The sequence below is a fragment of the Marmota flaviventris genome, chromosome 3 (assembly GCF_047511675.1).
Source record: "Marmota flaviventris isolate mMarFla1 chromosome 3, mMarFla1.hap1, whole genome shotgun sequence".
NCBI lineage: Eukaryota > Metazoa > Chordata > Mammalia > Rodentia > Sciuridae > Marmota > Marmota flaviventris.
In genome coordinates, this window is record NC_092500.1 from 111,387,364 (window position 1) to 111,400,879 (window position 13,516).

The window sequence follows — 13,516 nt, forward strand, 5'->3', positions numbered from 1 at the left end:
TTTAAAGGAAGTATTTTACTAGGAGATAAAAATTCTTTTACTTTTTAAAATGTGGTGCTGGGGACTGAACCCACTGCCTCACATGCACTAGGCAAGTGCTCTACCATTGAGCCAAAACCCCAGCCCTCTTTTACTTTTTAAATAAGGTCTTGAATAAATAATTGAAAAACTTGAATGAATGAATGAATGAATAAGAAAAAATGCTAATAATTATACAATAAAAATTATAACTGGTTTAAAAATAGTCAAGAAATATTATCATAATTCTATATACGAAAAATATCACTTTAAAGTATATATCTAAAAATAAATGTCTAGAAAATTAAAGAGTAATACAGATGCTAGCAAAAAATGGTATTTCCCAAAGGAGGAAACTGCTTTCTGCACAAATGATTGAAATGAGAATAGCTGAAAAGCAATTTTAAAATAAAATATATCTACATAATAAAAATGATTATTAATATAGTGATCAAAGCAGAGAATTTCTCCAATTTCATTTCCATTAGAAAAATGAGGCCATAATCCTATTAGCAAGCTTTCAAAATCTAAAATCTTATTACAAAAAATGTATAAAATTCCAGAGAATATGGACTTCTTAACTAATAAAAACAAATGAGAAATTAAGGGGGGGGGGAAACATTTTACTTATGTATTTTTATTTGGTGCTGAGGATCGAACCCAGGGTCTCGCAAGTGTGAGGCAAGCAATCAACTGCTGAGCCACAACCCCAGCCCCAAGTACCTGACTTTTAAAGATGATAGTAAGACATGTCAAGCAAAAACATGAGGTATTTACTAAAAACTTTACCTAGCAGGTAAACAAACTTTGTATGAAATAAAAACTACCTAAAAGTCAAGTTTAGAAGAGTAAACACTAGAAGATATGTAAAGAATACACAAAAAACAGATACTTATTATACAAAAAAGAAAAAAAGCATAAGAAATTGTAAAATAGAAAATTACAACAAATGTCTATTGATACTATAAATTTTTTCCACTATACAGTGCTATTTATTATACTAAGTCCAGGGCAACAGCTGTGGCTCACAAACCAAATACAGCCCACTGTTTATATGTAAAGTTTTATTAAAAAACAGAAGGCATGTTTGTTTACATTTGTCTGTGGCTAGGGTCACACTACAGAATTGTCTCTATGGAAGAAGTGAGTATCTGTATGTTTCATAAAGTGTAAAATATTTACTATGTGTCCATTTAAAAAAAAAAAAGACAATCCCTACTAATTAATAAACAAAGTGTTTCCTCCTTATTTAGTACCTCAGCAGAAAGGTAAGAAACATCATTAAGAGGAGATTCTTCCTGAGCCTGTTGTTCCAAAATTTCAAGTTCTTGATCTGTAATATCTAATGACATCAAACAAGTTCTTTCCGTATTTTCTTTCAATTTATTGTCTTCTATTCCATCTTTAAATCCATCTTCTTGCTTTACTTCATTTCCAAGTACATCTTTTCCATCATGTTTAACTAAATTATCAAGTGTTATATCCCATGGCTCATCTTTAGTTAAAATTTTATGTTCTCTAATTTGTTTCTGTTGATGTCTACCAACAGTTGACTCTTCCAATGATAATAAATCAAAGTTACTGCTGGGGCTCAGTTCAGTCTCGGTGTTAGAAGAACCAAATATAATCTTCTTCAGTGAACATAGATTTTCTGAAATATTCTTCAAAATTATAGAAACCCTAAAAAATTTTTAAAGAAAGATTATTCAATTCAATTGCATTAACTATACTAGCAAGCTTTAAAGCTTTTAAACTGACCTGCTAGAAAACCCACTGGATAAAGTTGCTTTTCATCCCCTAGTCCCTCATGCCCATGTAAGGATAGGTAGTAGGCACTCTCTAGCACAGCAAGGTACTTTTGCATCTAACAACTGACTTGTATGCTAAGAGTAAACAGTGTTTGATAATCAACTTATTTATGCCAGCTTTACTTATTTGGAGGGGGGGCACGGTAACTAATTCAATTAACTATAAAGTAAGTCAATGATACATGACTACATAAAAGAAAAACTATTTCATTAAATTCTGGGTTGAACACATCGAAAGACCTAGCAAATTTCTTTTAAAAAGAAAAAAGTTATTTGATAAACTATAGTCAAAAATTAAAATCTGAAGGAAAATTCCTAGGACTGTGCACTCAGATGGCTTCAAGCATCTTAATTTTTCTCTCCATTTTAAAGAAACTGAAATGAGAAAATGTAGATAATATATTTTGAGTATAGTCTGAACAAGAAAGACCCTGAAGAACTACAAACAGCAGGCCTATAATTAAAAACAAACAAAAAACCCTTGGTACATACCAAAAAATTGGGAACAAATATATTAATATGTTAAGTTAAAAGCAAACTTTTATGATCTCTTTTTATAGCTAACTTTTTCAACTCACTGATCAATTAATTACTAGTCCCAAATGCAAATCATAATAGTGCTTATGCTACAATTTAAAAATGATACTTTTTGCATCTTCAAAATTATCAAAACTGTACACATATCCTTTGAAATATAGAAGAAAAATTTCCCACCAGGAATTATTTCTATACTGAAAATTGTATCATTAATAGCACTTCAAAGTGGGCCTAAGCTTCTAAGCAAACTCTACATTAACACAAACAAAATCAACAGCAAAATTAAATCCAAAAACTAAAAACATTTTTTAATATTTATTTTTTAGTTGTAGTTGGACACAATACCTTTATTTTATTTATTTTTATTTAGGGCTGAGGATCGAACCCAAGGCCTTGCACATGCTAGGTGAGCGCTCTACCTCTGAGGCACAACCCCAGCCCCAAAACATTGATTTTAAAATTATAAAATTCTCTAAATCTTATAAAGAATATTTAGCATTATATACAACTATAAAAAATATTTAGGTCTGCAGTTGTGGCTCAGTGGTAACGCGTATGCCTAGCACGTATGAGGCACTGGGTTCGATTCTCAGCACCACATATAAATAAATAAAATAAAGGTCCATCAACAACTAATATATATATATATATATATATATATATATGTGTGTGTGTGTGTGTGTGTGTATATATATATATATATATAGAGAGAGAGAGAGAGAGAGAAGAATATTTAGCATTATACACAGCTATCCAAATTGAAGAACTGTCTATAAGTAATTTAGTAGGAACAGTTACGTGATACAGCTTAATTATTAAATGTACAGGATGCTGTAATATAAATATAGCAAAAGTGGCACAGATCAACCAACAAGATTGGCTCATTTATCCTGCACTAATATCAAAAATATTTCATACAAAGTAATTTAATATTTACTCTAACAAATACCAAAGGCCATTCTGCCTTCTTTAATAGGACATAATATACACCCTTCTTTCTTGGGATTGTTATCATGCATTAGTTGCCTGTGGACAGTCTTGGCATCCAGCAGAATATCAAATACAACAACAATAAAACAAATAATGTATTGAATTTAAATCAATAACTCTGCAATACTATATTCAGTGAACTTCCAGGTTCTACTGAAACATATGTTCCCTTATGCAATAAACTTCAAACTTCTTTAAGAGTTTTATTTCAAATTTATTAAAATTTGGCTACTCCTTCATAGACTACTAGCTATCAGTTCTAGCTGCTGTCATGCACATATCATTTTTTATTCATATCACTGTCATTTTAACTAGAAATCCAAGCCTGTCAGACTCAATCTATAAACAAAAAGCAAATGTACTCTGAATGCAGCCTATTCACTCCACTGGAAATGCAGAAAGTGAGTCCAACTGCATGCTTATGGCAGGTATTTTGGCTACTAAAAGGCCTTTTTTGCTCCCTCCTAGTTCTGAAGTATAATCTGAATAAGTTATGTTTTACTGAAGATGTATAACAAAGAACATGAAATAAGAGATTTGATTAGTTATTGTTTTGACACTAAAATTTTATGAGACCCAATATTTCTCATTGTTAAGTTTCAAGAAAATCTATTTAGCTTTGGTGTTACGAAGAAAAGCATTAAACATATGCAATTTATCTTAAGTAGATATTTTCACTGCCAGTACAAAAATCTGAAAGGTATATAAAAATCAGATAAAAGAAGATTTTTCTAATTTTATAGAAAAATGTAAAAATGACAAAGAAATGGATTTACTAGTACCTTTTACCCATTTAAAAGTTATATTTTTTCAAAATTCTCAGTTACCTAAAAACCACCAAAACAACTTCTTCGTAAGGGAAAAAATGACTTAGAAATTTGAATTTCTATGCTACATTCTTTAATCTCTTAATCAAAACCTATCACAAATCTTATCCAAAAAAGAATACATTAACACTGCACTTTCCCAGAGTCAAATATTTTCTATTTCAGCTAACCGCTTCACATTTCTAACAAATATCTTTGCCCACAAAATACATTATTACATTGTTCACTATTCAAGAACATTCCTGCTTTTAAAGACTTAAGAAAAAAGTCATTCAGCAATTAAGACCAAAGCAAGGTTTGGTTCCAAAAAGATTTAGCTACATAGCACCTGGAGTCTAAGGTCTATTAATCTGTGTAGAACATTCAATCCAAGTATCTCAAGTTATTTAGTGGTTTCACCATAAAACAATTTTTAAACTTTGTATACCCTCTATTTTAATAGTCTGCCAACTAGATAAGAGTATTAAATAATAACCAGATGATAACCTATTTTATTTAAAGATTTCAAGTGATCAAACTATAATTAAATGAAAGATGCTCATAACCAGAAAGACAACTTTGCATCAAGTATTTTCCTTAATATGTGCTTATTTTATTTTGCTTTAACAAAAATACAAAAGTAATTTCAAAATATAATTTGTTCATAAAATAGCCTATAAAGAAGACAGAAAATCCTTAGACATCTGGATGTACGAATCTATATATAAATCCACCTTTATGAACAGTCAATTCTTCATATATAGGAATGAGAATAAATGTAATTGATAAAAACATATTTAACCTCTGTGAATTTTCCAATTTTCTGCAACTGTCAGGAAAATGCTTAGCCAAATACATCATCTCCTCAGAGATTGAAGTCAACTGTTTCTTTACTTCACCAGGTGAGATTTTCTCCTCTAGGGAAAAATAAAAATCAATATTCATTTTCAAACTACAAAACAGAAATATTTATTCAGCTACTTCATTAACTAGTATTAGGGCTCAGATTTGTATATTCTTTCCTTAAACTGAATTCCAACAAAAAAGACTATTCATCTCCAAATCATATCACTTTGCTTCACTCATCTGCACTATTTCTAAATTAGAAATCAATACAGTAACATGAGGGCTGATACAGTTTGGTAAATATAATCTCTTCTAACAGTCATTCTTCATTGCCCTCATTACCAGTCAAAACCAAAATCAAATGCAAGACTTTCTAATCAGTAATCATTTTCCAAATTATCAATTTCATTATAATCTCATTTTCCATCAACAGCACAAAATCTGTTCTCCTTTCCCCAAACCTTTCCTTTCTTAGCATTTTTTCATCACAACTTCCCTTGTCCTTTAAAAAGTCTAGCTCTAAAGCATCTGACATTGGGCCATAAAACCTGTTATTCCTGATTGCTACAATTCTCTTGTCATCTCAAAATCACATGCCTTTACGTGTTGATTTTAACACCTTGTTCATTAACTATCTTTCCCTCTACAATTATTCCTGTGATCATTCCTTGTGATTTCAGCATTCACAGACATGGTCAATCCAAAAATGTGGCCTTTTCCATTCCTTGACATCTCCATTTCCAATAATTTTTCTTCAGCTGACTTCAGCCACCTATTCCCTTAAATATATCTTTGACCTTGTAATTGCCAATAAAATCATCACTTCAATAGTCCAAGTACACATCAATTAAAAAATATAAAAAAGAAGAAAAAATTCAATTGTAAGTATTCCCCATGAGCACCAGCATGACTTTCTTTCCATACAATTATTTGACACTTTCAGAACCAAATCTATTGAACCTACCACCTTTTTCATTATTCTCCTAGTCCCACTCCATTGTCTTTCTTTTCTTACTCCCATTTTAGTAGTCATTCATCTGATGCATAGACTCTCAACATCTTTGCTCTCCTCCTCAATGGTACTTATTTGGCAAAACCCCTATTCTAATGAAATCCAGCTTTTTTACCTACACCCAAGCAGAAGAATATAGATGAAAATAAAACACAAAGAGAATCACTCAGTTCACTTTAAATTCCTGGCACAGATCTATAGTTCCCACTGGAAAGATGACTATTTGACAACTTTTCCTTTCTCTTTGAGCCTCCAACACCTGCTTATCCTTCCTTTTACTCAAGAAATAGTTTCACCTCTAATTTCACTAAGAAAATAGAAACAATAAGGACTACTTTATCCTCCTACTCTCCAAACCACATATTGATCTGTATTCATATCTTTATTTTCATTTACAACAAATACCCTTAAAAGAATTGTCCACACTCACTGTCTCAAATTTCTCAATTTTCGTCTAAACTAACTCCAACTAATCTTTCACCCCTATCAGTAAAGTAAAGCTGCCTCTGGAAATGTTACTAATGGCCTCTACTTTACTAAACCTAATTGTTAACCCTGAATCCTCATCTCGCTCAAACTCAGAAATTTAAAACAGCTGAAAACTTCCTCCTACTTAAAACAGTTTCACCTGGCCCCTGAACACCACAATCTGATACTTCCTGCTTCATTAATTCCCCTTCTCAGTCCTCTTTGCTGCTCTTATCTTCCTCACCTAAGTGTTGGAGTGCCCTTTGATGTCAATACCTCTTCTTTTCTTTATTTCATTAATTCCCTTAAAAAAAAAAATCATAGATGTAGATGAACAAAATTCATTTATTTTATTTGTTTATTTTTATGTGGTGCTAAGGATCAAACCAAGTGCCTCACACATGCTAGGCAAGTGCTCTGCCACTGAGCCACAGCCTCAGCCCTCATTCATTCCCTATTTTCTCATCCAGTTTCATAAGTTACATCTCCAACCTCAACCTTTTCCCTGAACTCCAAAATTGCATTTCCAACTAAAATATCATATAAGTATCAAAGCCATTTAAAATTTATCAAGTCCAACATTGAAATCTAAATGTTTTTCACCAAAATTTGTTCTTCTCAAATTCTTCCACTATAACTGACCTTTCCATTTATCAACTGATTCAACCAAAATATCTTGATTGTTCTTTCAGTCTTGACTCTTAGAATTCATCTACAAATACTTCACTAAATATTCAAAAATCTACAGAATCCACCACTTCTCACCACCTCTCTTTGCTACTAGCCTAATCCAAACAATTATCATCTGTTATCTGGACTATTAAAATGGTCTCTGAGCTAACCCAGATGCCCTTCAGTGGATGAATGGATAAAAAAAAATCGTGGCCTCTCATCCATATCTCAATTTCTGTTGATAATACCAATCTACTAAATGTAGTTTGACACAGCCACATCACTCAATACAAAGAACTGGTAAGTTAACATTACTTCTTATTTGGGTTTACTATCATAGTCTCCCAAAGGGAATTCACACTTTGACTTTTGCCCTCCTACACTTTGTACTCTATAGTTCAAATTTTGTTTTGATCTGTTTTATTTTTGAAATATAATGTTTTTTCACTCCTGTGTTTAAAATCTTCAATTGCTCTTGGGAGGAAACGTGAACTTCTTAACACAGCCTGTCTTCTTTCCCTTTTCTGCTTCTCCTATATTACCCCATTAGACTCAATATATTTCAATTGCTCACAACCAGCATCATATCTCTGATCTCTAACACTCTGCATCTGGCCTTTCCTGGGTCTACAACACTTTTCCCTTTCTCTTCAGGTAGCTAATGCCTGCTCATATTTAAGGTCTTGCCTAAAACATCACTTTCTCTAGGAAATATTATTGAATACCTCAAAATATGTTCATCATGTTGACACTCAAAAAGTTCTGGATTTCAAAGCCTTCCATATTTCAGATTAGAGAAGCTCAAGCTGTATTAAAAACTCTCTCTACAGCTGCATATAGATAGATATTGTACTATTATCCACATTCCAAACATAGGGAAAGAGATATACCCCAGGTCACACGACTGGGATTCCACCACTGGTCTACATAACACAAAAGCATGCTCATCCACTCCACATAACTCTTTATGCAGTCACTGATCCATCACAACATCTAACAAGGGCACTGAAGTTGAGTGAAGAAACACAGCAGAAAGAATATGACAATTTAAACTAGAAAAATATAAAGCATCTTAAACATTTTAAAGCATTATACATATAAAGCATTTTAAATAGTTATAGCAAGGATGCATAATCTCTAGCCTGGAGGAAAGTTTTTTGCTTTGGTGATATTATCAAACCTACAAGCCCCAATTCCAACAAATTTCCAACAAAATTCCAAAAAATTTTGTTTTGTAGTAATGCTACAAAAGTGATAAATGCTGCTCTACCACAAGTAACATACCTAAAACTCTAATCTTTGATCTTGATAAATCTCACCTTCACATCAACACTGCTCAGACATTTGAGAAGTTCTAATATTGAAAAATACTTTTACAAATATCTGAATATTGGGGTTTTTTTAAAATAAATCTCACAAAAAAAAAAGAAAATTCACCTTTTATCTTTTTAGATCATAACATACCTTTATTTGGAGCAAACATGTGCATAGCACTATTCAAAATTTCTAATTTTCGATAAATAATGAGACCAGCCTACAGGAAAACAGAAAAATAGGTGCAGGTTAAAGATAACCAAAATAAAGGTATACATCTCAGCTTTATATAAATCCAAAAGTATGATTTCCAAAGCACCCATAATACTGAATTTAACCTACTATGGTACACAAATATCTTCATTTAATCACCATTCCATTTGTAAGAATGGAGAAAGTAACCTGCCTCAGCCTTAAAATATGTTTTCGTTTATAAACACTCAATATATGAGCAGGTATCATGTGACTTATAAATACAATTTAACAAAATACATTATAGTAAGAGAATCTGCTTTGATTACAGATATCTACTTCCTTCCATTTCAATAAATCAGCTGAGAATGTTAGTGTATGAGCAGTTCTCCTTCTAAGCATGGTTAACAGGAATAGTCAAGTAAAATGATTTTTCACAAATGAAGGTGCTACAGAACTTTTGATAGTTTGAAAAGTTTTTTAATTTTTTTTAAAGGAAAAGTATCACCCTATTACCCTGCCAAGAAAAAACAAATTATTTTTCTGGTTACAAATTAAGCTTACATTCCTAAAAATAGATGCAAAATGGGAAACAATAAATTCATCAACAAATGAAATTATGAATTAGGGAAAAAGAAATTAACTGTGGAACAAAATATATTCCTCATATTAAATACATATATACAAATAATGCTATCTGTAAAGATAAGCTGAGATTTGACTATATATAAACTTGTACTAATAAAAATATATCTAACAGAAGCAGCAAGTTAAATTTGGAGGCAATTTTTCTAAATTTTTGCCACAGTTTAAATATAAGAAATAAGGCCAGTTTCAATACAGAAAATGTCTTGCAACTATTCTTATTCTGAATTGCTATAAGCAATTATTGAATACATCATCAATACCATTTGTGCGTTCCAAGCCTGAGCTTATTAGTCTTTCATGATTTCAGCAAGTTTCACATTTTTTCTATATACAAATTACACATTATTTTGGCTTCATGACAATGAAAATAACTAGTACTGAGCAATGTTTTGACTGATACTTGCTAATTAATACCAAGACTTAAGTTTCAATTCATGAAAGCATTTCTTGCTGCCAAACTGATATTAATTATCTTGGTAGAGTTTATGCCTCTTCCACAATAAAGTTATTCTAAAGTAATTTATGCTAAGGTTTAAAAAATACGTAACAACCTAAAAATCTTTAAGTACGTACATAAGCATCAGTGGCTGCATATAGTTTCTGGTCCTCAGTGAGAGGAAAATTACTCCAATCGCTACAGCGGATTGATTTGTCTTTCAGAAGCTGTTTACCTAAGAGATGTTTAACCAGACCATTGAGGCTCCAGGTCTCTATACATTTCAGCTAGAAGTAATAAGAAAGCAACATAGCAAAAATTACTTTCTTCTATTATCAGATATTCCTGAATACCACCACATGACCAGGCCACAAATAAACAACCCTCAGTAAATTTTCTGTCACTAAAAATCTCATTTGTAGTCTACAGTATAAGAATTTAACTCTGGAATTTTGCCAATGTAGGTATTAAAATTCTTGGACTTTACAAGTATTGTTCATGGGGGGAAAAGCCCAATAGTTTAGTATGCTTTCCACAGCCCAGCCATATATGAGAATTTAATGACTTCATTAATAAAATATGTGAAATATAGGAAGTGGAATTAATGGTCAAACTTCCACTCAGAGAATTATATCACAATAGCTACTTTATATTCTCTCTTTAAAAAAAAGTTATTGGTACAAATACTTTATTAAAAAACTTAAAATAAATATTTAAATTTGCAATAGAAAATAAAGTCAAACAATACCAAGAATTGGGGATAAGAAAGACAGGAAACTTAAAGAAACTAAGTACTGCCAAAATGATGGATTAAAATTGAAGGTTTCATTATGGTACATTCACTCAGAACCTTTGTACTCATACAAAACAGTACATAGCTTAAATTATTTTTTTTAAAAAACAAGATACCATCCACAGAGAAAAACCACAGTATCGTCTTGTTTATGAAAATAATACACTTGTTATTTCTACCTTTTCATTGGCAACATCTGTCAACTCCACAAAACTCTTCAATTTGATGTCAAAGTCACGTAGAAGTTTCCACTGATCTCCTTCAATTCCTACACCTGCTTTTTTAATTGCTTTATTTTCAAGCAACATTTTTAATCCCTGGGGAAAAACTATAACATTTTGTTATTTCCATAAGTTCTGTTAAGTATAATGGATTTATTCTCTATTTCTTACACATGCCATTTGTATTTTTTAAATTGCTTATGTTAAGTTTAAATTCGGAAACACATTCACCTCAAGTATTTCTTTTCTTGCCTAAATCAAAAACTCCTGATTAATAAATGGTAAGAAAAAATGAGTGTGAGTACTCTGCTAGAACCAACAGTGTATTACTGGTCATCCAGATCCTCTAAAGTTCCATCCAGATCCTCAAAAGTTCATTTCTCTCTTCTTTAAAACAGAAAAAATATCAATGCTTCACAGGGTGCTATGAAAATTAAACATGAATATGAGTGAATCAGATGGAAACTAAATAGTTAAATAAATGTAAGATGATGAAAGAAGTACCAGGTAATGAAAGAGTTTAATTTTACAGGGATAAAGTTAACATATTACAATTATCAGCAATATAAAAATGAAACAAAGAAAAAGAGATAACCAACCTGCCATTGATGAAATGTGAAACAAGTAACATTTGCTTTCAGACACGCACAATTGAATTAGTGCAACTCTGCTTAGTTTCCCTTTACTGTATACTGGCGGCCATTCCATATCAAATCCTATCACATCTCCATCAGACAGATTCATGCTGGGGGGTGGGGGGTTTTGACCGGAAGAATAGTGTAAGTTAATTGCATTAAAATTTTAAACAATTGCAGAACTAAAGACATCATTTTAAAACTAAATGACAAACAAAATCTAAAAGACAAACCATATAATGGGAGAAGATATCTGTGATACATAAAACTGATAATAACCAGAAAATATTAAAAGTTCCTCAAAATATTATTAAGAAGCCAGGCATGGTGGCACACCCTATATCCCAGCAATTCAGAAGGCTGAAACAGGAGGATCACAAATTGGAATCCAGCCTCAGTAACTTAGTAAGACCCTAAGCAACTTATGAAAGGTTGTGTCAAAACAAAAAATAAAAGGTGCTGGTGTAGTTCAGCAGTAAAACACCTCTGGGAAAGATGGAGGGAATGAAAAGACATATAAGATAAATAATCCAGCAGAAGAATGGAGGAAAACAGCAATAGTCAATTCCCAAAAGGAAATTCAAATGGCCAATAAACCTAAATAACTATATGAAGATACCAATTTTCTCTACACTCTTTCACATGTATCCAATTGGCAAAATTTAAAGGTTCACAGTATCAAATGCTAAGACAAATAAATATGTGTGAGACTGCTCATTACTGATACTGATGAAAATATAAATTGGTAAAATTCTTTTGGAAAAAAACTTTCACAGTTTCTAATTGAAAATGTATAAACACTATGACTTGGGAATTTTTTGTTACAAATATATGAAATTCTTACACATATACAAAGAGACAAACATGTTTAAGTATGTTAATTGCAACATTGTTCCTACTGGCAAAAAATTGGAAACTAAAGTTCTGTCGATCAGAGAATGCATATATTGTAGCATACTAAAACAATGAAATATCATATAAACATCATATAAAAGTCAAAATGGAACTACACAGATCAATATGAAAAGCCCTCAAAAACATAATGTTGACTGAAAAAATACAAATACATAGTATACATACAGTTTGACAACATTTTTAAATGTTTTCAAATGGACAAAATAATATATATTTGAGAATATAAAACACTAAAGTAGTATAAAAACTATCGAGGAAATGCTGACCACTGAGCTCATAACAGATGTTATCTCAAAGGGCACTATAAACTGTACCCTGACTCAACTCTCCTAAACTGGTTCCCTTATCTGACCACATAACAATTTTGTATCTGTATCCTATCTTTCTCTTGGCACTGCCTCCTTGAAACCCTGTGGCTTCCTTGGCTGTCTTAACCCTTTCTTAGCTTTACTTTAACCTATGTATATCATTATGTGAAGTAGAATGTGTGACTTGAGTGTTACAGATTATTAGTAATTAAGATTGAAATGAAATAAAAGAACTTTCAGTGAATTAAAGCCAATAAAAGTGATGTACCTTGTGAATTGATTAAATAACACTAAACTCAGAAACTAAATCAATTGGAAGTTGTAAGGCATATTTTTGGAGAGAAGGGCATTAGGCAGGAAAAGAGCTCCATAAGTCTTCCTAGGCTATCCTTGAGACTTTGTAAAATACTAAGACAAGCATGCACAGACTGAAATTCTATGAGTCTAAGCAAAGAACTACTAGTAGACTATAAATTGAATAATTCCTAGGTATTAAGAGTTAAAAGATTCCAAAAGAATCACACCTTTAAATGGCTTAAAGTACCCATAAGAGTTAAGGGCTTAAAAATATAACTTAAAATATAAAGTTGATCTTTAAGTTACTTAACTATCTGACAATCAAAACTCCTTTCTTTGAAAGACAACAAAATCAAACAAGATAAAAATCACAATGCCTACTCAAAAAAAAAAATTAGAAGTCATGAGAACAGGAAAATGTTGTCATAACCAGGAGAACAACAACTCAATAAAAGAAGGAAAAAAAAAAAAAAGGCCTAAAATAATGAAATTGAGACAAGTAAATTATGTTCAAGAATATTTTAAAGGAAGGAAAATTGCATGGTAATGGAAGGAGACCCTCAGGGTTATACAGTGGAGGAGGTAGAGAGAGAGGAGGGG

General features: G+C 31.6%; 1 protein-coding gene across 15 annotated transcripts in view; it reads right to left on the reverse strand.

Annotated features, from left to right (window-relative positions):
* The window catches only part of Wrn (WRN RecQ like helicase), a 155,033-nt gene that overhangs the window by 110,803 nt on the left and 30,714 nt on the right, over positions 1 to 13,516 (reverse strand). For 13 of the 15 annotated variants that reach the window (XM_071610233.1, XM_071610231.1, XM_071610229.1 and 10 more), the window contains 6 exons: positions 11,361 to 11,506; positions 10,720 to 10,868; positions 9,885 to 10,034; positions 8,622 to 8,691; positions 4,962 to 5,076; positions 1,275 to 1,698 (listed from right to left, as the gene is read on the reverse strand). In XM_071610233.1, coding sequence (XP_071466334.1) covers positions 1,275 to 1,698; positions 4,962 to 5,076; positions 8,622 to 8,691; positions 9,885 to 10,034; positions 10,720 to 10,868; positions 11,361 to 11,506 — 1,054 coding nt within the window. Of the gene's footprint in view, positions 1 to 1,274; positions 1,699 to 4,961; positions 5,077 to 8,621; positions 8,692 to 9,884; positions 10,035 to 10,719; positions 10,869 to 10,992; positions 11,336 to 11,360; positions 11,507 to 13,516 lie in introns of those variants that run through there. The other 2 variants (XM_071610237.1, XM_071610236.1) reach the window with 2 other exon arrangements.